General features: G+C 50.3%; 2 protein-coding genes across 6 annotated transcripts in view; one reads left to right on the top strand and one right to left on the bottom strand.

The window, feature by feature from the left end:
- Nucleotides 1-8037, top strand: part of CEP41 (centrosomal protein 41) — a 47631-nt gene extending 39594 nt beyond the window's left edge. For 4 of the 5 annotated variants that reach the window (XM_047850132.1, XM_047850131.1, XM_047850129.1 and 1 more), the window contains 6 exons: nucleotides 1199-1343; nucleotides 3037-3188; nucleotides 3828-3895; nucleotides 4986-5100; nucleotides 5575-5790; nucleotides 6492-8037. In XM_047850132.1, coding sequence (XP_047706088.1) covers nucleotides 1199-1343; nucleotides 3037-3188; nucleotides 3828-3895; nucleotides 4986-5100; nucleotides 5575-5790; nucleotides 6492-6640 — 845 coding nt within the window. In that variant the 3' untranslated portion in view covers nucleotides 6641-8037. The remainder of the gene's footprint in view (nucleotides 1-1198; nucleotides 1344-3036; nucleotides 3189-3827; nucleotides 3896-4985; nucleotides 5101-5574; nucleotides 5791-6491) is intronic. The other variant, XR_007150373.1, reaches the window with a different exon arrangement.
- Nucleotides 8038-17432: 9395 nt separating this feature from the next.
- Nucleotides 17433-23867, bottom strand: CPA1 (carboxypeptidase A1). Its single transcript, XM_047848880.1, has 10 exons — nucleotides 23782-23867; nucleotides 23202-23283; nucleotides 22516-22749; nucleotides 22166-22267; nucleotides 21523-21624; nucleotides 21237-21347; nucleotides 20518-20608; nucleotides 19809-20008; nucleotides 19339-19423; nucleotides 17433-17632 (listed from the first exon to the last, which is right to left on the bottom strand). The coding sequence occupies exons 1-10, from the start codon at nucleotides 23865-23867 to the stop codon at nucleotides 17445-17447; spliced, it is 1281 nt and encodes a 426-aa protein (XP_047704836.1). The 3' UTR covers nucleotides 17433-17444.
- Nucleotides 23868-24205: the final 338 nt, after the last annotated feature.

The raw sequence follows: 24205 nt of genomic DNA, 5'->3' as shown, positions 1-24205 counted from the left end.
TTCACTATTTCACTTACAAATAGTGATATTGAGCCCATGACATGCATAACTAGCATTTTAAGGCAAAATAGCTGTGTTTCCAAAACAAACAAACAAAAAGTTTATTGAGCATGGCCTTGTTTCCCATCTTCTTGTAAACCTCCGCGTCTGACTTAAGAGTGGACAGCCGATTCTCATATCTTCTGCGTTCACTCTGTGGCAATATGCTCTTTGGATTGAAGTATACGAAGGAAATCTGGCCTCACACAGACCTGTAGTTGAAAAGAGAGAATCTTTTAATAGCTCTTTCAGATAATTATGGGTACACATCTTTGAGGCTGTACTGAAACTTGACAACCGGTAGCTTCTTAAAGGTTAGTTGTAATGTGGAATCTGAAACCGGATCAGTGCATGGTTTGGATTCCATTACCTTAAGCTCATTGAATGAAGCTTTTTACCCACGCATAATTTTATAACCTCACTCTTTGGCCACTTGGAAAATATTGATTCGCCGAGTTAGGAAGATCTTCCAACTACTGACAAATTTTGTTCATTACACAACATCTAAAAACTCACACTTATTGGGGCGCCTGGGTGGCTCAGTCGGTTAAGCCTCCGACTTCAGCTCAGGTCACGATCTCACGGTCAGTGAGTTCGAGCCCCGCGTCGGGCTCTGGGCTGACGGCTCGGAGCCTGGAGCCTGTTTCAGATTCTGTGTCTCCCTCTCTCTCTCTGACCCTCCCCCGTTCATCCTCTGTCTCTCTCTGTCTCAAAAGTAAATAAACGTTTAAAAAAAAAAAAAAAAAGATGAGACTTAATAGAATTATTTTCGCAGCTCCATCAGGGACTGGCTAAAATGTGACCGCTGTATTTATTAACTGAGTGCATTCGTGTTGGTGAAAAAAATACAATAATTCCTAATCAAACTTGGTGCCTCTGCCCTGAGTGTTACTAAGGCGCTCACAGTTTTAGCCACTGTTTCTTTGGCACCCTGAGGGCAAATGTCACCCCGGTAAAAGAGACCTCGCAGGTCCCCCTGACAGGGTCTTGGGGACTCCTGGGATCCGCGACTACGTTTTGAGAACTTACGTGTTAGAACTTAGGGGACAATTTAATCACCGTGATAGGATTTCCTTGCCTTGACCTCATTTCAGTGGGACTGCCCGACAAGTGAAATCAACTCTGAGGTCCAATATACCTGTTCATTTGCAAATTTTAGACAATGATTCTGCGACTTCGGAGCCCGATGGGGAAGTCAGTGCCAGGACCAACGGGAAGGGGAGCCCCGGGGAGCAGTCGCCAAGCCCTGTCCAGTCCACAAACAGCGCGGGAGCCGGGGATTCCAGTCGCTCGACTCTGCAGAGGTATGCTAATCACATTCATGTTTTCACTGTATTTTACTTCATACTAACCTGGGTACCAGTTGCAGTGAAATAATCGCCTTAGAAGCAGACTGGCAGTAGTCAAGTCCCACATTTTCATCCCAGCCCCTCTATTTTCTCTGGATATAAATGCCATCGCCTGAATCTTTTCACAGCATCTCGATGCGTTTAGGTAAGAATATATTGATAGGAGAGCATTAATTTTCGCTCCTTAATTCCATTCTTCTCAGCCTTCCCGTGTGCAGGTTTGCTATTAGGACTCAGCTTTACATCTCCTATCTTTTGATTCCCACTCCCACCCCCTTTTCTGTCTGCTGCAGCTTATAATTACCCTGTCTGAGATCAGAAGAAAAATAGAGTGCCCTACACCATACTCTGCTATTACACAGGTGCAAAGGAGCAGGGGAGCAGCCCTCGGTGTCGATTTGCAAACCGCATGTGATGGGTCCTTCTTGCTGTGATGCAACCCTTTTCTCACAAACACTAGGCATTGAGTATAAGACGGTGCTGATTTTCCGCGCATAACCATCCCTTCTACCATGACGAAAACAACTGTAGTGGAGAAACCAGGCCTACCAGAGAAAGAATTGCTATCATCGGTACCGCTGTTGTTTTTCCGTGACTACTTTTACGCAAGAACTTGAAAATGGCATTTACGAGATGGACCAACGGGACTTCCGTTGAGGACGCGGTTTCATAGGAGACAGATTTTCTTCTCCTTTGGTTCAACGAAATATGCGCTCTGTGGCATCGAGTGACAGCGTTTAGCAGGCTTAGACGCAGAATTTGATCGGCCGTGCCGGGAGAGGGGACATCAGTGCGTGCTGGCGTGTGGTCCGGCACACAAGCCTTCACAGTTGCCTGGGAAAGGAGTCCTCTTTTCATTCCAATACAGATATTTCACTACCTGCCGTCTTACTCATAACGCCTACTCCTCTTATTCCTTTGATTCGTGTTTTTACTACATTTCGCCTCCAATCTGAATACGGCGACCGATCTTACGACCTTAGAAACAGAACTGGCAAATGGTGAACTCACTCACTTCGATCCTTGTTTTTCCTCTGTCTCATTGTACGAATGCCACCAAATCTGGAAGCCTCTTCAACCTCAACGCTGTGACCTATAACCTGGGAATAAGTACAGATAACTGTTGACGATATTAAGGTTCAAAATACGCATCGGCTAGGTCACCCTATAAGTAGACGGAATGCATTAAAACGTTGCTGTTGGTTTGCATTACGTATGACGGACATAGAAGGCCTCCGCGTTTCCTGTCCTATCAACCTTATTCTTTCCTTTTTGCTCTGCTTTCTTACACTCCTCACATTCCATCAGATCAACTGTTGGCCTCTTTCTTTTCTCTGAATGCTGCTCTTGTTGCTGGAGGCAGCATGTGCCCTACAGTCTCTGTCCCCTCAGCCATGCTAATGACCTAACATGCATTCTCTGAAGGTGATACGGACACATGGGTCCCTTCCTCGGGGTCCAGTGCCTAGAACAGGAATCCACAGGGTCGTGCATTCAGAGACAGAACTGAGACACCATATCCATTTTCCTTTTTCTTTGACGCGCCCTCTGAAAGACATTGAGCACTCTCGCCATTCTGAAGAAACGCATTTGACCTTGAAGCCATTCACCCCTGAGTGGTTTCTGACGACCTGCTTTTCACTTGCAGTGTCATCAGTGGTGTTGGGGAACTGGATCTAGACAAAGGGCTAGTGAAGAAAGCCGAGCCCAACACCAAAGACCGACCTTATCCCGACTGCCCCTTCCTGCTGCTAGATGTGCGAGACAGAGATTCCTACCAACAGTGCCACATCGTTGGAGGTAAGACGTTCTAGCATCTCAGTCCCAAGAACAGAGCCCATTCTTTAGTCCAGGCCAGCTTGAGCCACATCCCAGGGTCAGCAATTCCAGAAGTGACGTGTTAACCAAATCCACCATGGGAACCTGTACGTTGGCTCTACCGTGATGCTCTGAGAGAGGCTTGGGACATTCTCAGATGGCCCCGCGGCCTGGGGCTAAATGTCGGAAACGGTGACATGACACGAAGCTTCATGTTTTGTTCATCGTGTCCTGTTTCTTTTCTCTCGAAACGTGTCCACGTTCATGGCTTATTGATTTTGAAACTGTATTTCTTTGAACTCTTAGACTTGAAAAAAAAATTTTTTTAATGTTTCTTTATTTTTGAGAAAGAGACAGAGACAGAGCGTGAGCAGGGGAGGGGCAGAGAGAGGGGGAGACACAGAATCCGAAGCAGGCTCCAGGCTCTGAGCTGGCAGCACAGAGCCCGACGCGGGGCTCGAACCCACGAACCGCGAGATCATGGCCTGAGCCGAAGTCAGACGCTTAACTAACTGAGCCACCCAGGCGCCCCTGAACTCTTAGAGTTTAAACCAGGCAGGAATTTGGGGCAAAATTGTACAGAAAGCAACAAACGTCCTAAGCTTTTTCTTCTCTCTGCAGCTTACAGTTACCCCATCGCAACTCTGTCTAGGACAATGAACCCTTATTCAAATGACATTCTTGAATACGTATCCTTTGTTGCATTTTATGGAGTTGGGTGGTTTGAGGACTGTACGAGTTGAACTTGCCATGAATCATGCTCCTAGGGAAAACAACCTCTGTGAAGGACCTTTGATATTAATTAGCTTACTTAGCATAGTTTAGAATTTGGGTTCTTAGCTCTTGCTGAGTATCCTGACTATCCTGGCAGATGTTTCTAAGCCATCCTGCAGTGGGCCAAAACACATTAGGTTAAAGGCTGTGATCTATTGAGAGTTAGTCCTAAGACTTTTGTTTTTTTCCCCCAGAAAGCTTTCCCAAGTAAAACTTAAGGAAATTTTTTTTTCCCTCTGTTTTAAGTTTTTCCCTTCTTAAAATTTTACTTTTTTTTTTTTTTTTGCCTACAAAAATTACACAAATAGAAAATAATTTCAACTCGGGAAGATCGAAAAAGGAAGACCGATAATCACCACTGAACAACTCCGATTATGTTTTTTGCATCCTTTATTTCAGATTGTCCTCTATGTATTCTTTTGAAAACCAGAGTAGAAATCATACTGTATATATAATTTAGTATTTTGACTCTTCCTCGTGCCGTAGTACAGTGTATTTCCCCATGCTCTTTATCAACTCCTTTTTGGTTGCACTACATTATCTGATCTTATATACTCTACTATGATTTACTAAACTGTTCCTCTCTAGTGGGCTTTCGGGTGGTTCCCTTTTTTTTTTTTTTTTTTTTTTTGTACCATTATAAATACGGCCACGGTAGACATGTGGGGCACACAGGTTTTTTTCTATTTCCTCACCTGTGGAATGGAGGTTGTTAATACTTAACTTTTCAAGGTTGTGAAGCTACAAGAATCAAAAGGCATCAAGCAGGGAGCTAGTGCTGTCTTGGACCGTGGTAATACTAGTTTCTAAAAGATAAGACTACCAGCCTGCGTGGTTTCCACGAGAGGAAAAAAATCCAGTGACTGCTGGGGTGATGGGGTTGTCCGACGTTCTCTGAACTCAGAAAGGGGAGCCTCGACGGTTCTTTGTTCCCTGGGGGTTTCTTTAGAGTCTAGGAGCCTGAGCTCAGTGTGGGGGGGGGACCTTAACTCATGTGACTCTTAGAAAAATGCTCACGGCAAGATCATCATTCTCTACGACGACGACGAGAGGCTGGCCAGCCAGGCGGCCACCACCATGTGCGAGCGGGGATTTGAGAACCTCTTCATGCTTTCCGGAGGTGAGTGGGCTGTATTCTGCTTAGGACTGAAAAGACAGAGAGTTGGACTCAAGAGTCCTTCAACCCCTCCCCCGTCACCCTTTTCCTCTCCACGCGCAGAATTAAGAATTCTGGAAAGAGAGACAACCGTGCTGGCTGCAAGGGGTCAGGAGTTATGTGAAACTTCCGTTAGCTCCATCGGCACATGTTTTCAATTCCAGAAATAATGCTGTTGCTTTAGGGCTCTGTAAGCAAGCCTTAAGGCTGAAGACTGGAGCAGAAGGGTTTCTGGGGGAATTCACAGAATCCCACCTAACCACCATGTTTCTCGTGTAATTTACTTAATGGCGAAGCAGTTAAGATTTCACGTCCTGGTGTTGGCTTGGGCCAGCAGACCAAAGACCAGGAGACACGCAGGCTCCTTTCCAGCTTTCCAGGTTTCACCGTAGCCTCACCGTGTTAATGCCGCTTTTTCTGATGCTCTTCCACACCTAGGTCTAAAAGTCTTAGCTCAGAAATTCCCAGAAGGACTGATTACGGGTTCCCTGCCAGCATCTTGCCAGCAGCCCCTTCCTTCTGGCTCTGCCCGGAAACGATCCAGCCCCAAGGTGCCGCCTCCACCAGCTGAGAATAAATGGAGATTTACCCCAGAAGACTTGAAAAAGATAGAATATTACCTGGAAGAGGAGCAGGGTCCTACGGACCATCCTAGTAAGATATTTTGACCTGTAGAGAGAACGTTTTGGGTAGAGAACGTTTTGTGTAGAACGTTTTGAGGTTTGCGGCTTGGAATATCGTCATATGAAAAGCTTGATCTCTTATATTCAGATTCTTACGTTATTTGCAGGGCATGGGGAGTGTGCGGGTGCCGTGCGGGGGGGGGGGGGGGCGGGGGCAAGGGGAGGTGATCCCAGGTTGTGGGGAGAATTAGGCATTGCCAATAGAGAGAAAGGACTTATCATTCAGATAAGGTATGTATTTCAGGCTGAGTTGAGAGGCTAAGCTGAGGCACTTAGATTTCCTCTCCCGCAGGTTTTGTTTCCCTCTGCAGCTTCTGGGCACCTTGAAAGCACGTCCAGCCTTCCCTTGAGCACATTACTTTCTCTTGTCTTTCCCCTAATCACTCCTGGACCCGTCTCTACCAAGAAGAAATGAAGGCCAGACTAAGTTGGTTGGGATAACGGAGAGGAAGGCGGGGAAAAAAAAAAGCTCGCTGGGCTTCCTTTCGTCCCTGCCCCTTCCCTACCTCCAAGGATGAAGAGTAGGGTTTAGCCTAGAGTAGATGCTGAATAGGGCTTCATTAGCTTGCAAGTGGTTATACCGTACGACTTCATTAGCTTAAAAGTATACTTGGCAGATCGTCCCTGGAGTCATTCTTGCAGCTCTGCTCCCTGCTTTCTTGCCTCCTGCAGGCCGGCTGAGCCAAGCTAATGCCTCCGGAAGAGACTCCAAGGTTCCAGGCACCCGCAGCGGTCAGCACCCGCCCGCCAGGGGCCCTGGTGGCCCCCCGAATCCCCGCTCGCTCAGCAGTGGCCACCTGCAAGGCAAACCCTGGAAGTAAAGACTTTGCCTGTCTTAGTCAAATAAATACTTTGTCTCCTTTCGGAACCCCTGAGCAGTTCCCAAGTTGGTCATTTTCAGCAACTGCTGCAGAGGAAAGACGACGCCATGTGCGATGGGCCCTCCTTCCTCTGCGTCCGCCTCCCTTCCTGCATCCAATTCGGGGGGAGTGTTACAAAAACCAGAGGCATGGCAGGCTCTAGTGTCTTCCCTATTGTTTACAGAATATTTAAGTTTCTGAACCTGAGTAAGAAAAAAGAGTCTAATTTGGGGGGCTTTTTTTTTTTCTTTCTTTCTACTTAGGTCCAGCTTATATTGGTTCATATCCTGCATTGTTTTGTAAGTTCTTCGGGCACATCTGGTACGTTCTTCCCAGCCAGTTCTTTTTCACTCGCTGTTCTTGGCTTCGTGGGGGTTGTCCAGGTGGGCTTTGCAGCCCCAGAAGCTGTCCCTGGGGGTGGATGATTCTCAGCTTTCAGCCACCCCCAGGGGCGGGCCCACTGGCTGAGGAGCTCTCTGCCCGGCACACGCCGCAGGCTCCGTGGTGAGTTTGGAGGCTGGCACCTTGAGCATTGCTCAATCTTGAGGTTTGCTAGAGCCACTCTCACACTTCCTGAGTGCTGCTCCCCACCAGATGTTTTCCTGGAACCAGCACTGTGCTGACGTGTGCTCAGCCACCTTCACATGGGCCACCGGCTTCCTCCAGAAGAGCCCTGTCCGTTATACGGGCCTGTGTTAAGAGCCGGTGAAGCCCCCCTGCCCTCCCCGACCTGCCCCTCATTCATGGTTGGTTTATCGGTTGTAAATTTCCACTCCCCAGCTCAGGTCCGTCCGTCTTAGATGGATAGAAATTATGGCCACTTGAAAACATCAGCCTCAATCGGGCCACTGCAGGCACACATGGTGAGGACGACTCCGAGGTCCTTTGTCAGAGCCGACAGCCCCTTTAAGCCCTGGCTTAAAAATACAGTATTAGTCTAATTGAGTAATTAGTGCAATTTCCTGCTTACTTTTCATTCTCACGACTGAGCTGTGATTAGGAGGTTGTGATTATAGATTCTGGTTTGGGCCAGAATTTTGAATCAGCATTAATTGAATTGCTAGATGACTGACATTCATTCCATTTAATTGGGGGAACAAAAGACCTCAGGTAAGGATGAGGAACTCCGAAATCATCAGGAAAAGGGAAAGAGCCTTGTTAATTTTTATGGTCTGTGATCTGTAGCTGTGATAAGGGACCAAGGAATAAATTGTCCTCTTTGTCATGGCAACCAGCTTCTGAAAAGCCAACTGAAAATTGCCTATCCTTAGGTGGTTACCGCTGCTGGGTAAGATTTGCCTTAACGGGACTATTTTCTCGCCACCAAAAAAAAAAACCAACTGGAAAAAGAGAAGGCACCGCAGTATTTCTAGCATGGCGGGGGGGGGGGGGGGGGGGGTGGCGCGTAGTTTGTAAGAGAAACAAAGGTAATAAATATCTCATAGAGACATATGGAAAAATAACTTTAAGATTCAGCCCAGTTCTGTTTTAGTGTGTTTATTCTTCTCTACTTGATTTCCAAAGTGCAACATATTCCGATGCTTTAGAACTCAAACAAACCAGGGACATTGTTCAGATGTCAAGCCGTACCCAATTTTCCACAAGATTCAAGAATCTTGTATAAAATTCAGCCAACGTACACATAGCTTTAATGAGGAGCCTGTCATGTTTCCCCATAAATTTATTGCCTGAGAACTTAGTTCAGCCTTTTGCTAATGCCAGAATGCTCTGGCTTTTTATTTTCTTTACAGCATAGATTTTTTAAAAATGCCAACTTTCCACCCTCAACTTTCCCCTAGCATGGACAAGATTTTCAGCCATTTATGACACATATACATTTTCAAGGGAAAAAAAAAACAACAACCCCATCTCTCTCTGTAACAAAGTTCTGTTTATGCCATTTTAAAGTTGACTGGTCAGGAGTTTAGATCTCCCCACTCGATTCTGTTCTGAAAGTGACGCTAGGCCCCCTTTGTTCCTACACTGCATTCCAATCACCAAACCCCCCTAGTGTTTTAGAACCTACTGTATATATGTGGAAAGTCGCTGTAGCCAAACCTATTAGAATCGCTGCGCGTTTAGCTGAGGCGTCTGGCAGGTTGAATATATTTATGTGTGTTTCTCCATGGTGCTTTGCCTGTTGGTAAGGATTTTAAATAACTACCCCTCAAAGACCTGTTCTGTTTCTGCTCGTTGTGTGTTAAGTGTCACTCGCAGACAGTTTATACGTGCTCAAGTGACCGTCCCAAACGTTCTACTTTACTGGTTTCTTCATTAGATTAACGGACATGTATTATTTAAGTGATCCGTGACACTCTGTGCAATTATGAATGCTGAAGATTAAAGTACATAGTTGTTAATTTGTTGTTTGCTATTACTGTGCTGAGATCTGCCCACTTCTCTCGCACTCTCTGTTGAGACGATTTGGGGGAGCCACGTGAGACGGAGGGGATTTGAAAGCATACCTCTTTTCACTGCATCTCCCAAGAAGGCACGCAGTCTCCGCGTAAAAAAAATCAGGACGCCCTTCCAATTAGGGTAAGGGACCGAACGTAGCTCTCTGGACAGAAGGCCTGGGTTTCTGCTCTTGCTCAAGCAGGGGCCGACTGTCCCTTAAACACATCACAGCAGGACTTCCTTGTCAGTGTGTCAAGGGTGACAAGGCCTGGGAACTTGTGACCCCCCCCCCCACATGATGGTGGGTGCTTTGTTGATGTATAACTTCAGCTTCGCCTCAGCAGCGGTGATGGCCAAAGTCTAGATGATACGCTCAGTGCTTTATAGGGGTGTATATTTAAGGAGAAAGGAGAGAAGCGAGGAAGCAAGGACAAGGAGGAGGGAAGACTGAAAAGGAAAGCTATATAACTCATTTGAAAACAAAAAGAACGCCTCGGGCTGTAAATATGTCAGGTCTAATCCACTGAAAGGTACAGAATGATGCCAATGGCCTAAAAGTCATTTCATCTTTTTACCTTTAGTCGAAAACCGGAATCGGCACAGTCACATTGGACTCAGTGTGAATCAGAATCGTTAAGAGAACAAATAGCGTTCATTAGCTGCTGAGGGGATTTTTCCTGTGCTGCTATCAAGGTTATACAAAAATTCTTTTTTTTTTTTTTTTTTAATTTTTTTTTTCAACGTTTATTTATTTTTGGGACAGAGAGAGACAGAGCATGAACGGGGGAGGGGCGGAGAGAGAGGGAGACACAGAATCGCAAGCAGGCTCCGGGCTCCGAGCCATCAGCCCAGAGCCCGACGCGGGGCTCGAACTCCCGGACCGCGAGATCGTGACCTGGCCGAAGTCGGACGCTTCACCGACTGCGCCACCCAGGCGCCCCAAGGTTATACAAAAATTCTTAAGACTCTAGGCTACTCACCAAGAAAACCGAACACAACAAAAACCTTCTTTTCCCTAATTCCCTGGTGGCCTATCAGTGAAATCAGGGTCCGAGGCTAGGAAGAAAGATGTAGGTCATTTTTCTTGTGTTGGCTTTGATTTCTGTCGTGTTACATATCGGTCATAGATTCCGTCTTTACGTTATCCGACGTTTTGGCGGGGGCAGTAATGAATTCCTGTCCTCCTGGTTTAACATTCTTCTTGCCTGACTGATGGTTATCACTGAGAAACTTTCTTTCCCCACCTGCGAAATGTTCCCCGTGTCTTTCGTATGCATTTATTTCCTTCACAATTCTTTCAAAGGTATTACTCCCATGATACTTTTCTTTCTTTGCAAGAAATGTCAGAAACATGGATTATAATTCCTCAGTTCAATTACGTGGGCATGATGCTAGGCTGATACGCAGTTCAATTAATTTTTTTATTAACAAACACGCTTCTCCTGTGAAGCCAGGAAATAAAACACACTGTGCTTCCAGAACATTCAGAATACATTTGGTTATTAATACTCTACTCTCCTAAAATGGCAGTAATTTTTTTTTCAATGTTTTTTATTTATTTTTGGGACAGAGAGAGACAGAGCATGAACGGGGGAGGGTCAGAGAGAGAGGGAGACACAGAATCAGAAACAGGCTCCAGGCTCCAAGCCGTCAGCCCAGAGCCCGACGCGGGGCTTGAACTCCCGGACCGCGAGATCGTGACCTGGCTGAAGTCGGACGCTTAACCGACTGCGCCACCCAGGCGCCCCAGCAGTAATTTTTTTTTTTTTTTTTTTTTTTTTTAGAAGAGAAGGAATTTCCAATGGAGTGCCACAAAGAACTGGATTGTTCAACGTTTATTTATTTTTGGAACAGAGAGAGACAGAGCATGAACGGGGGAGGGGCAGAGAGAGAGGGAGACACAGAATCGGAAACAGGCTCCAGGCTCCGAGCCATCAGCCCAGAGCCTGACGCGGGGCTCGAACTCACGGACCGCGAGATCGTGACCTGGCTGAAGTCGGACGCTTAACCGACTGCGCCACCCAGGCGCCCCAGCAGTAATTTTTAATAAAGTTGTTATTGCGGTCCCCTCAAACTGATCCATAGGTCAGTTACAGCATAAAAAAAATAACGGTGGACATTTTTCCGCACTGAATTCTGACAAAACAGGATTCAGTGCCTGGTTTTATGTGTGTTTACAAAACAAGATTTGTCACGCCGCGATCCCCTTATGGTCTCCCCCTCTGGCTGATCCTCCTCTGTTGTGAACGCGGAAGCAGATTCTCTCCGCCCGCGTAACATCTTGAGACACTTGGTAAAAACGTGTGACAGACAGAGGCCGCTTATTAAGTGCTCTTGACTGATGGACTGCATTTTTTTAAAGGATGCAAATAGGTCTTCTGTTCGAAATTATTTTGACTATAAGCTCCCAGAGGGTGAAAATGGCCAATGATATGACAGTGACCTTTAGTAAGCGTCCGTGAACAATCGGACCTGTCAAGACGGAAATCCGGGAGGCAATGCCCATGGTGGTTGCCACTCAGTGCTGGTCTGCCGTTCTGGAAACCCGGAAAGCTCGTTATCTTTTGTCTCCCTGTATACATCCTGCTTTTGCAGGAGAGGCGTTCACAACCCTGAGATTTTTGGATTACCTACTGCAGGAGGCACCCTGGGAGCCGTTAGGGGTGTGGTGATTACCCTGGCCGTCTGCAGTCTGCCAGGCCTGTTTGCAGGGTCTCCTCGGGTTCAAAGTAGCCTCTAGAATTCATCACGCACAGGTGCACACCGTCCCCATCCGAGAGTGGGCTCTTTTTCTCTTTTGTTTCACACCTTGAAGCTCGCGGGAGAATAACCCCAGCACACACGCGTGGAGTGCTCCCTCTGTGTCAGGCAGTGTGGCCAGACTCCTCCTACGTGTTCTGACCCTCAGCTCTCTCGAGGGTCCGGTGAGATGGGTGCCCCGGTGTCAGGGGAGGAGACTGAGGAACAGGTGGAAATTAAGCAACTCATCGTGAGGCCCTGACTCACTGAGCTAAAGGTGGAGACGCCAGGAGCCAGCCTGAGGATTGGGGCTTCAGATCAAGTTCTCGCTCAGCCGCTCAGCTCTGTGCTCACTCTGCGTGGGTGCGGCCACGCGCTCCCTCGGCGATGCCTCCAATTTACGCACGCAAATGCAACTTTCCCCTGGCTGTCGGCCTCCCTTCCCTCCTCGTCACCAGAGATCCCCCCGCCCCTCCAAAAGCCGCCTCCACCGCCCCCCACACACACACCCCGTCTACACAAAAGGCAACAGGAATTCAGAGGCGGCACATCTCCTGGGAATACGTGTTTCCCTATATCCACTGTCTGCATCGAATGACCGATGACCAGGGTTTCTGAGATTGGTTTCGTTCCTGAGTGAACCCTAATGAGGTCTCACTTAAGGAATGGGACTTAAAAACTTTTACCTAGACCATTGGAAAAGAAGTGGGCTTGTTCTCGTAACTTGAACCATTCACTTAATAAACCATACTGCTAGGACTTCGTGTCTGATCTTTGCTTTGCGGTGATGTCTCTGATTTAGGCGGGGACCCAAGGTGCGTGAATTGGCTCAGGGCCACAGGCCTGGGCCTCCCGGAGGAAGCCGTGGCAAGCCGCAAGCCTCTGCCTCGGCCCCCGTTCCCAGAGCGCTGTTTTCCACTGTGCTGTTTTGAAACCCGCTGCCGTGGTTGAGCAGGAGACTTTCAATTTTCTTCTTTGCGTTTGGCAATAAGCATTTGGCAGTCTCGGTCTCTGGGGCTCTTAGATGATGCTCGCGATCTGGGTTGCCAAATTAATGCAGATCTTGAAAGCTTTGGGGAAAATCCATTACCCTTTGACAGTTTTTCAGATTTGATGGGCACCCCGTGCCTTTTTTCTCAGAGCTCTTCCTTCGTGTGGCCAATGTGAATGTTATGGTTGGTCATATCAGTTTCCTGTAAGTAGCATCTGGGTCCGAGTATGTTCTCAGAATGATGTTTCTGTCCTTAGAGTCCTTAGAGCGAGAGCCCTTCTGCATCCTCAAACCCACCTAGCCCCACTTGCCCTTGCAAAGCACTTGCTGAGATGATGAATGGCCATGCACTGGATGAAGGACCAGTGAGGTCATACCTGGATTGTATTCAGTGACATTTCAATTTTAACCTCAAGCCCAAACCAGAAAGCTACACATGCGTATCGGAGGGTTAATTCAAGAGACCACCCGAAGGATTCTCACGGACCTCCGATGGCTCACAGGCCACACGGAGAACCATATATAAGGGTCTCAGAAAAAAGTCAAATGAGTTCCTTTAAAAATAAAGATTTTTGAAACGCCCTGGAGAATAGGCATTAGCGTAATCAATTCCCCGGATTGCTACAGGAACTGAATGTGAGCAGAAAGGGCTCTTGGGGATTTTCGTCTGAGCTATGGCAGAGTGCTTAGGGAACAGCTCCCAACTGGGAGCGGGAGAAAACCCTCCCCTTGGTGGAAACGCGGTTGCTTCCAGTTCTATCGGGAGTGTAAATTTTTCCAGTGATAAGATACATTGTTCTGGGCAAGGTGGTAAAATGGAATGCCAGAGCAGAAGAAATGAGTTGAGGCAGATTGTAAAAAAAAGAATCTGGGCACAAATGAAGATGACCGCTTAGATGTTAGATGTTGATATTAAGTTGATTTTAGATAACTTTAGCCACGGGGTTATTTGGTGTGTGTGAACTAGTTTGGTTTTTTTTTTTTTTCCTGATTATAAAAGCTTCCTGCAACAAATCCAAAAAGGTACAAGGAGGAAAACCATCACCACTATCCAAGGCAACCTCAATTATCATTGGAGAGTATATCCTTCCAGGCATTGTGTGTGTGTGTGTTTCAAACAAAAATGAAATTCATACTCAACATGCTACTTTGTGACTACTTTTCTTTAAGCAACTGTATAAATCATATACTATAAAATCCACGCACTTTAAGTACACAATTCAGTGTTGTTCAGCAAATTTACGGAGTTGTGCAGCCATTACCACAATCCTATTTTAGAACATCTCCATCATGTGGCTGGCTTCTTTCAGTATTGCGTGACCCATTTCCCCACGTCTACACGGGCTGCAATGGCTTCACGAGACTCCATCGTTTAAGCATGTCACATGGGTATCAAGACTGGTATCTGTTTAGGCTCTTTCCTTTATATTTCATTTTTTACTATTACAGCCTTGTACATACATGCATTTGAATTTGTCTGAATATTTTTATAAACTAAATTTCTCCAAGTGGACTTTCTGGGTTAAGGCAACAATACATGTGAAATTTTGATTTATGTGGCACCCCACCTTCTGCCCCCCAGGAAGGTGGAAATCTATCTTCACACCAATGGCACATGACAGGTCCCATTTCTACATACCCTTGATAGCACTGAGTTGTCAGTCTTTTTATTCTTTGTCAATCTGATGGAAGAAAAATGATTTACTTGCCTTTCTTTAATGTACAAAAAAATCACTCGGAGGATCAGTATCTCTCATACGTTTATTGGCCTCTTGTGTTTCTTCTTTGGGGAATTGCTTATTTTTCTTTGGAAATTTTAGTCCTTTTTTATTTAAAACCCCTTTTACTGGGGCGCCTGGGTGGCTGAGTCGGTTAAGCGTCCAACTTCGGCTCAGGTCATGATCTCACAGTCCGTGAGTGCCAGCCCCGCATCGGGCTCTGTGCTGATGGCTCAGAGCCTGGAGCCTGTTTCAGATTCTGTGTCTCCCTCTCTGACCCTCCCCCATTCATGCTCTGTCTCTGTCTCAAAGATAAATAAACGTTAAAAAAAATTTTTTTTAAACCTCTTTTACTTATAAGAACTCTTTTCCCTTCAAGAATATTAATACTTTTTCATATACGCTGCGATATTTTCTAAAAGTATTATTTCTCTTTTAGCTTCATGCTTTTATGTATAAATTTTTCTTACCCACAGATTTGTAAAACTATGTATCTGCAAACAAAATGTAAACCTCTTCTTATACTTGAAAATAGAAAAAAAAAAGTATTAACAAGTTCTGTGTCTCCATTTAACAAGTATTTATTAAGTGCCTACTCTGCCGTGTATTTGGCAGACCAGTAGGGATTACGTGTTGAACAAAACAGTGCAGTCTCTCCCCTCATGGAATTTTCTGGTGCTTCATTCCTTGTCTTACCAGGTTTCTTAAGACTCTTGCTCAGGGGCACCTGGGTAGCTCAGTCGGTTGAGCGTCCGACTTTGGCTCAGGTCATGTCTCGTGGTTCACGAGTTCCAGCCCCGTGTCGGGCTCTGTGCTGCCAGCTCAGAGCCTAGAGCCTGCCTTGGATTCCGTGTCTCCCTCTCTCTCTCTCTGCTCCTCCTCCGCTCGTGCTCTGTCTCTCTCTCTCAAGAATAAATAGTAGGGGCACCTGGGTGGCTCAGTTAAGGGTCCGACTTCAGCTCAGGTCACGATCTCACGGTCTGTGAGCTCGAGCCCCACGTCAGGCTCTGGGCTGATGGCTCAGAGCCTGGAGCCTGCTTCCAATTCCGTGTCTCTCTCTCTCTGCCCCTCCCCTGTTCATGCTCTGTCTCTCTCTGTCTCAAAAATAAACAAACGTTAAAAAAATTTTTTTTAAAATAAATAGTAAACATTAAAACAATTTAAAAAAAGGAAAAAGACTCTTGCTCAGAGCCTCACTTTCTAAACTACAACTCGGGGAATTCAAAATAACTCACGAGCCTACACTCTACAGATTATAAAATTCTTAAGTTCATTCATTAGTAAAAGCAGAGAACATTCACTCAACAAACATTTATTGGGCATCCGTACGTCAACTATTGTTGGTGGTTTTGGAGATTGAATGCCAAAGTGGTGCCTGCTCTCAGGAAACACAATTAACCTTAAATTAAGCAATTCTATCCTGGAAGCCTAAGTAATCCAATTTTGTAAGATTTACTGCCCTTGCTAACTTAACATTTTTTTGCCTATCCATTTTTATTAAGCAAAAAATACGATTGGCTTTTCACTGGCCCAAACTGAGCCATTAAAATGGGTTTCAGCTCATCTGCATAGGTTGATGGAAATGTTTCCCGAAAGATAACTTGAAAGGAGTGTTATAAAATCTTTAGCTCATTTTTCCGTAAAGACTAAAACACGATTTTTCCTTGCCTCATACACTTACATGTGTCTAAGTTTATGTATGAGAGATAAATAGGTATATATCCTGCCTTATACATTTTGCTTTTTAGAATGGTAGCAAAAAAAAAAAAAAAAGAAAGAAAGAAAAAACATTTGACCTACAGACCATGTTCTGTGGAAAAGACAAGACTTTTACGATCTTGGAGCCGGATGCCCTGTAACACCTCAAATGGCTGATACAGGGCAAGACCGCCACCTTCGCCCCCAGTTTCCATCTTTGGGGAGCTACCAATCCACCCTCACCCACTCCCCAGTGACTTCCCTGGGAGTAACCCCTGCTCCGCATTCGCGTCCGAAGAGACTTGGAAGGAACAGAAGTTAGACCCTTGCTCTGACAAGAGTCGGGATGCCCTATGCATTGTACTAGCCGCCGAGTGTGATCTCATAGCCAGCAGAATCACCAAGCCAAAGGAGGAAACCCAACCCAGCTTTTAGGAGCTCTGGAGACTGTCAAGAGGAGAGCCTTATATGTGAGAAACTTTGCAAATGATAAGGAGTAGTGGTGGTCAAATAGAAAAGGAAGGGAGACCAGAAGGATGCTAGAAAGGATGTGACGTATGAGAAGAAAGCTACTTCTGTCCCTAAAGGCAAAGTCGTCATGATGCACAATTAATAAAAGATCCTGGGATTGGTGTTTCTTTATCTTCAGTAAATTATTTCATTTGACCTAATCGTTTTCTTCCGATTTAATCCAGGAGTGGGAGACCGTATCTGGTTTTACGGAAATGGGCCGGGCCCGGCTGCAATGTCTATTTGGGACAGCGGTGGCCACCAGGATTATTCTATCTCATGGAGTTATGGCTCTTGTAGATACATGGATCCAACTGGCTACACTCTTGTACGAGCTGAATTCCTGACCGCTGCAGGGTCCCAGGCATTCGGTCAGCAGCTGTGGCTGCTGCTTGCTACTAAGGTATGAACACATCATCCCACCCCTGAGCTAAGCCCAGGGTGGTCTAATTAAAACAGACACCACTTGGATCCAAATTCAGAGGACCTCGGAAGGCAGGGGCAATCGAGGCGTCATCTAGTCCAACCACCCGCACATTTCCGGCGAGGCCTGCAAAAACTAAATCACTTCTGCCCTAGCTTGAAAAGGCGGACGTGCCACGTACGTTCCCACATGTAAGCCCCCAAGATTCTGTTCCACGTACACTCAGACTTTATTTGGTCGCCCGGGTGGGGCCAGAGAGGAGGAAGAAGAGAGGGCCGAAGGACCAGTTCAGTAGGGGTGATTCAGGGTGTATTCCATGATGGTCCGAAGCGCCAGCCACGTCTCCTGGGCCGTGGGGACGATCTGGGAGGCCGGCAGCAGGAAGCCATAGCGCCCCGTGTCCCGGAGCTCGAAGGTGAAGGAGTACTTGATGCCCTGGCTGTAGGTCCAGTCAATGGTGCTTCCGCTGGCTTGGTCTGGGGCAGGAGCAGATGCCGGAGAGCAAAGGTCAATCACTTAGAAACACTGGTACGGGCTGGGCCAACGGTCCTAAACCCGGAGCCTCATGCAGGGTTGACTGGAGTCAGCGTCTACTAAGTGCCTGCTGTTGACCAAGCAGCCTGGCTCCCTCCCAGGAAGGCCCCCAAGGGGTCTGAGCTCCAGAGGCCCAGAGAGGAGGACCGGCAGTAGATCTTCTATCACGGGGGAATGCGAGAAAGTTCTTGCCGTTGCAAAAGCCCCGCTGAAAACCCCCTCCCTCCAACAGCTGCTTTGGTCAAACCTCCAAATATACCAGAGTTACCCGCTTGAGTAACCAGGATCTGTCCCCTGGGGCTCTGGTCTGCAGGAGAGAGTGCAGAAGGCCAGAGGCAAAGCACAGGCCCCTCGTCTTTCTGGAGGGAATTTTGCCCAGATTTGCGGTTAACAGAGGGTAACGAAGTTGGTTTTGAACTGGGCAGGGGTGTGGGAGGTGGGCTGCATATCCGGACTTAACCTGGCAACGCCGACTGAACCGACAACCTCTGGTGCGGTTTGAAACCTATTTCCAAACGAGGCCTGAAGTCCAAAACCAAGGCCAGCCCTCAGTAAGACCGTGGCCCGCTCATCCACCAAGCCCTGGGTGCGCGGGGGCGGAGGTACGTGAAGGGTGCCTGCAAGCCCTCTCACCTCTGTCCTCGGCCTCTGACTCAGTACTTCTGCCTGTCGTCGGCCAGCAAACCTACTGCATTCCTCAGGGCCCTACGGGATCTGCCCCCCCCACCCCCCACCTGTCCCCGACGACCCCCGTGTGCTCTTACCCTGCGGCCATCACCTAGGGCTCCATGTTGTCCCTGCTATCCCCCCAACACGCCAGTCCAGATCACATGGCAGGGCCTTTGTTCTAGAAGGTTCCTCTGCCTGGGAGCCTCTTCCCCCAGATAGATAGCCTCTTGGCGCCCTTCCTCGTGTCCTTCAACACTGGCCCAAATTTTCCTGTCTCAATGAGGCCTACCCTTCAACCCACCCACCCAACTTCCATGCCCGATCTTCCTGACTCCACTCACCAGGTTCTAGCTTTTCTTTTTCTCCCTAGCATTCATGGCCTAACACACTGTATCGTCTACTCATTCGTGTTTATTGTCACTCTCCCTGACTAGAACGTACGTTTCCTGATCTTCGCTTATTTCCAACTATTTGCCAAGCACAGAAAACAAGGCCTGGTACAGAGTAGGTGCTCAATGAACATTTGCTGACTTAATTCCATTCTGACATAACAGTGCTCCTCGCAGGGGCATTGCATGTACAAGTAAGCTGGGAAAAGACCCTAACCCTAACCCTAACCTCACTGCCTCACTGAAAGGCATTGGAGGAAGAGTATTTTTTTAAGGCGAGTTTCTTGGTGATCTACAAACGCCAGCGGAACTCTCCATCCCCTCCTAAAGCTGGACTTCACCCCAGACAAGGAGACAAAAGTTCTCAGAGGAACTGATAGGCTTGTCTGAAGGTATCGACAAAGGCAGAGTTCACTTCAGGAAAGGGCCCCACTGCTCCCCGAGGCACCGCCGAGGGCTGTTGTCCTCGCCCATGCTCCCAGATCTAGGCACACCCCTGGCTGCTTCCTCCAGGAGGGACACCGCGTCAGGCAGGAAAAGCCGGCTAAGCTCCCTCCCGGTGCCACCCCAGAGACCGTGCACCCACTTACAAATCGTTTTGATGATGCTGCCGTACTTGAACTTGGTCCCATACAGAGAGGCCAGGGCCGTCACAGCAGACTTGGCCAGCTGATCCTGGAGAAAATGCCAAGCGATACCACCTGTTACGGCCAGCAACGCCAGGGCCAGGGTAGCCCAGCGTCTAGCTGGGAAGTAGCCCAGCAGAGAGCACGGGGCCCCGCGCACAGCGGGAGCTCAGCAGCCCCGCGATGCCCGAACCCCGCAGGATGTCTGGCTGGCCGTGGATCACGCCGCGGCTCCAGATTGAACTTGTGGTACGAGCTCAAAGTCTAGCCCTTCCCCTTGCAGTGTCATGGGACAGAAGTGACTCAGCCACTCTGTACCTCAGTTTCCCAGACGGAAAGCGAGACAAGTCCGCCTTGCCGGTCTTCCCAAGGCATCAGGGGTCCGTGGAAAGGGGTGCTGGGCACGGCAGGGCAAGCAAGGGATCAGCACATACCAGCTCGTCCCGGTCGGGGGCTGGCTCTGCCTTGTAGCCGTAGGGATACAGGAGGAGCTGGGAGTAGCTGTGGATGGAGATGAAGGCCTTGATGTTCCCGTGGCTCTTCACAAAGTCCACGATGGACTTGACCTCCACTTCGGAATTTGCAAACTTGCCCCGGTAAGTGTCCGTGCAGGGGTTGCTGCTGGCTCCGGGCACTGTGGGAGGAGAGGGGGGTAGCATTCCTTAACAGCCAAGCAGCGTGGCTTCCACACCCTCAAGTTCTTTGCGTGGAAATAAGGGTGGGATGCAGGAGGGCTCACCCCCACCCTGGAATTAAGGAAAGGCCAAGGCCTTTTATAACCTGGGGGGCCTGCCTCCCTCCCCAGCCAGGTGGACGTGCCCAGAGAGGGAAGGAGGGCTCCCCAAGCAAGACCCATCCTTGCAGTGAAGGGACCACAGAGAGAAGGAGATGAAGTTACTCTAGAAGCCCCCTACATAGGTTTCAGACCTAAGTTCCAACGGGGAGAGATTTGTTTCTACGGACCAGGCGCAAGAAAATCTCAGAGGCCCTCCTCCCTCCCTGGGAGCCTCAGCGGAGAGGCTGGCATCTCTGCCCTCCCTGCTGGGGCAGGAAAGGGGTGGGGGGTGGGGGGCAACAGGACACAGGCGGGGAAGAAGCCATCTGGGTTTCCCGTCCCTGCCCCCAAATCACACTGGGCCTTACTCCCAAAGCCAGCGTCCCAGTTCCGGTTGGGGTCCACCCCAACACAGGAGGAGCCCGGTGTGAGGGATCGAGTCTTGCGCCACATGCGATTCTGAGGAAGGAACCAGACACCTGTCGGTCACCGTGCTGGGCCGGGGGCCAGAGCCCGCGGAGAGCAGTGCGGGCCGTGCGCGGCCACAACCGACACGAGGCGCTCCGATCAGGAGCATGGGCGTGGACACAGCACGGATCAGAAGCCACGTTCAACTCGTTGTCGGGAAGGTCTGTCTGCAAAGGGGGCTCTTGGTTGAAGGAGAACAGAGGCAACAGTGGGCGGCGCTTGGCCAGAGGTTTCTACCGGCGGAAACGAAGGTGCCCCTCCACCCCCCCCCCCCGCCCCCTGCCTGTACACGCGGGATTGGTAGCAGGCTGTACCTGCCATAAAAGTAAAACAAAGTTAGGAAATAAGGTCCAGGGCAGCGGGTCTGGGGGATTTTGTCCCCCCTCCCCATCCCCAGATATATGGCAATGTCTGAAGACATTTTTGGCTCTCTCAACGGAGGGGTTGAGAGTTGAGGGGCCTCATCAAGAAGGCCTAGGATGAGAACCCTGGTCCAGCAGAACAGGTCTGTTTGCCCCTCCCGCAACTTCTGGGGGTTGAGATTCGGGGTGAGTAGCCTGCGGGGCTCAGAGGCCAGGGGCCCGCCGTGTTTTCCCCAAGAACGAGAGGAAGTCTGTACCTTGCTGTGGGTGAAGGCAAAACCATCAGGGTTAGTGACAATCTCCAGGAAGATGTCCATGGAATCAAGAATGGCAGTGAGAGTGAAGTCCTGGCCATAGTCTTGTGTGATCTGGTGGGGGGGACACGCAGGCAGAGCGGGTCAGGCCAGGCATCGGCCACCCTAGAGCAACGGACATCTGCACCTCTGCATCCCTGCTTCTGGATGCAAAGGGGAGGCCCGGGCTCCCGTGGGCCTTGACCATCAGCCCACCAGGTGAGAACCCTCCTCACCTCCCCCGGCTTACCTTCTTGGCAAACCAGACCCCGCTGGCCTGGGTAACCCACTCCCGGGAATGGATCCCCGTGTCGATCCAGATGGCGGGACGGTTGTTGCCACCGGTGCTGAACTGAACAAGAAAAGCAAAGAGATCCAGCTCGGGTCTTATCTTGCCTCCTTGAAGGGGAGCACGCGCCAGGCCAGAGGCCATCGGCTCCCTGGGTATCTCAGGTTAAGGCTTTCCTTGTGGGGCCATCACTCAGGTGAGGGGTGGGGGTGGGGCCGCGCAGGAATCCCGCAGAGTTTGGCCTCCAGCCTTCACCCTGGCCTTGGGGCAAATATGACTCAGCCAGAACTCCGGGCCCTACTCTTTTCCTCTGCCCAGACACAGTTCCCTGTGGGGTGTCACAAATAAACCATTTTATCTGGACTACCCGGACTCTCGGATACTTTCCGCAACGGGACGCTTGCTTGAAAACACTCGGTCACTTAAAAGTTTAAGAACCGTGTGTGCCCGGGTATGCCTACGGCTAGACCAGCGTAGAAATTGCGACCTTCCCAAATGTCAGCACGGGGAGTTCATTTAGCAGAGCGTCCTCGGTGACCCTGGGCTCACCCACGGGCCCCCACGCACAGATGTGGGTGCCCATTTTTGCCTAGGTGCCCGTTACCTTCAGCACATAGATGGGACGCCCCTCGTAGGTGTTGCCGATCTGGAGCTTGCTCACAAGCTGTGGGTGCTCGGCCACCAGCAGATCCATGAAGCCGTAGATCTGAGAAGGGAGAGAAGGGGGGGCCGGCTGTCACCCGGACGCCTCCCCCCTGCAGCAGCGTCAGCCAGCCTGCCACAGGCCCTGCAACGTAGCGGAGCCGCAGCCCAGAACCGCCCCCCCCCCCCCCCCGGCCCCCCGGAGACGGGGCGGGTGCCGCGCACGCCCAGGTCAGCCCTGACTCTGGCCGCACTCTGCCAGCCTGATGCAGAGCTCCGTGCCGGTGCGGAGTGGTCCCGGGGGTCCCTCACCTCCTCCAGGGTGTGGTAGGTGGCGTAGTTGAAGGTGTCGGTGGAGCGGGACCGGGCCTGGAAGGCGAACATCTGCTCCTGCTCCTCGTCCAGCAACGACTGCACGTCCTCAATCATGATCGTGTACCCGAGGCCGTGGGCCTCCAGGAAGGCCTTGACAGCCTGGATGCTGGGGAAGGGCACTCGGACGTCGATGGGAGAGCCGGGCTGGCCAGGGCCCCGCCAGAAGTCCAGCTGGAGAGGACAAGAGCGGGCACCGTCACGGTGAGCTGGGCAAGGGCCAGCCGGGAGGGGGTGCCGGCGCCAGGGGGTCACGTACACCTGGGGCTGCGGCGTGGGCGTTAGGGGCCGGGGACCGAGGGGAAACCGTGGGCCCTGGACGGCGTCCACCGCGGTCAGGGAAATGGCCCGGGAAGCATCGCGGAGGAGCTTCAAGACGGCAAGCAAAGAGAAGCGCTAGAGAGAAGGCCCTCCCTTTGCTCGGATGCTCAAGGGCAGGAAGAGTCTGGAACTAGGAGGTTAAATCATTTCCCGACAGGAAGCAGTCCCACGGGTCCTTTCTGGGTGGCTGAGGAGAGCAGGGCCAGGCCCCAGGTGGCCCCAGGGGATGATGGGGTCCTGGGGTGGGCCCGGCTGGCCTGGGAGGAGCCCTGGGGCCTCCTGGAGGACTCCCCACTTCTTCCGACCTGCAGGTGCTCGAGGTCCTCCAGCTCCTTCACCTTCTGGACCTGGGCTTCATCGGCAGCAGAGATTCGGAGCACCTGGTGCCTGGGCAGAGAGGGAGGGGACACTGGGGGCCTGAGCAGCTCTGATTGGCCCTCCACACTCCCCAGGTGGGAGGACCACGGCATCCAGTGGCCTGGAAGCCCCAGGCCGGGCTCGAGCCCCCGGGGCTGAGCAGGGGGAAGCACGAGGGGTCTTCGCAAGGGGAGGCCCAGGCTCCTTGGAGCCTTCTGGACACAGCTGCTACCCCGTCCCGGTTTAGACTATTTCTCTCTCTCTCCAAAGCCCATCAGGCCTCCTCCCACCTCCTCTCCTGAAAACTCCTCCTTCAAGCTCAGATTTCTCGGGGGCTCGGGAAGCTGCCCAGAGGGACCAGACCCCTTCCTTCTCAGCCCTGGTGCCCGGTCAGTCTGCCTCCTAGGGCGCGCTAGTCTGCTCCTCTCTGGAGTCATCCCATAAGTCAGTCTCTCTCCTCCAGACGCTGGCTGGGGGCGGGGTCCTCCCGTCTCCTGTCTGAGCACCCCCTTCCCTCCATACCCTTACCCCACAAAGTCCTCTTTGCCAAGGACAGCCCCTAGCAGCACACTCCAAATCAGCAGCCCCCTCATGCTGCGGCCAGCTGGGAACATCAACTGAGGCCGAGAGAAGGTCCCGGGGCCTTTTAAACTCTCCCAGGTCTCCCGGGTCCTTCCGACCGTGCCCGAGAGCTGGTCCCCTCCCCCCCGCGCCTTGCACCTGGGCCCTGTCCCACGAGGAGGGAGGATGAGGGCCCCGATCTCTGATACCTTCTCGCCCTCCCTGATAAAGTGGCAGGGAACAGGGCAGCTGGGGAGATAAGCCAGGCCTCAACCCCTTGGCCATGAAGTGCCAGCCTGAGCCTGAGGGTCAGCTGGGGCCTGAGGGTCAGCTGGGAGCCTGCTCACCCACAGCCGCGGGTACCTGCACCCGGGCCGCAGTCCTTGTTTGC

Source organism: Prionailurus viverrinus, chromosome A2, assembly GCF_022837055.1.
Source record: "Prionailurus viverrinus isolate Anna chromosome A2, UM_Priviv_1.0, whole genome shotgun sequence".
Classification (NCBI taxonomy): Eukaryota; Metazoa; Chordata; class Mammalia; order Carnivora; family Felidae; genus Prionailurus; species Prionailurus viverrinus.
Note: the sequence above shows the minus strand (reverse complement) of the source record. Positions and strands in the feature narration are given on the sequence as shown.

Coding starts and splice junctions, on each gene's coding strand:
- CPA1 (XM_047848880.1), bottom strand. CDS start 23,867: ATGTTCCCAGCTGGCCGCAGCATGAGGGGGCTGCTGATTTGGAGTGTG. Junction 21,625..22,165: donor GTCCCATCTATGTGCTGAAG/GTAACGGGCACC, acceptor TTTCTTGTTCAG/TTCAGCACCGGTGGCAACAA. Junction 20,009..20,517: donor CTGGGACGCTGGCTTTGGGA/GTAAGGCCCAGT, acceptor CTCCTCCCACAG/TGCCCGGAGCCAGCAGCAAC.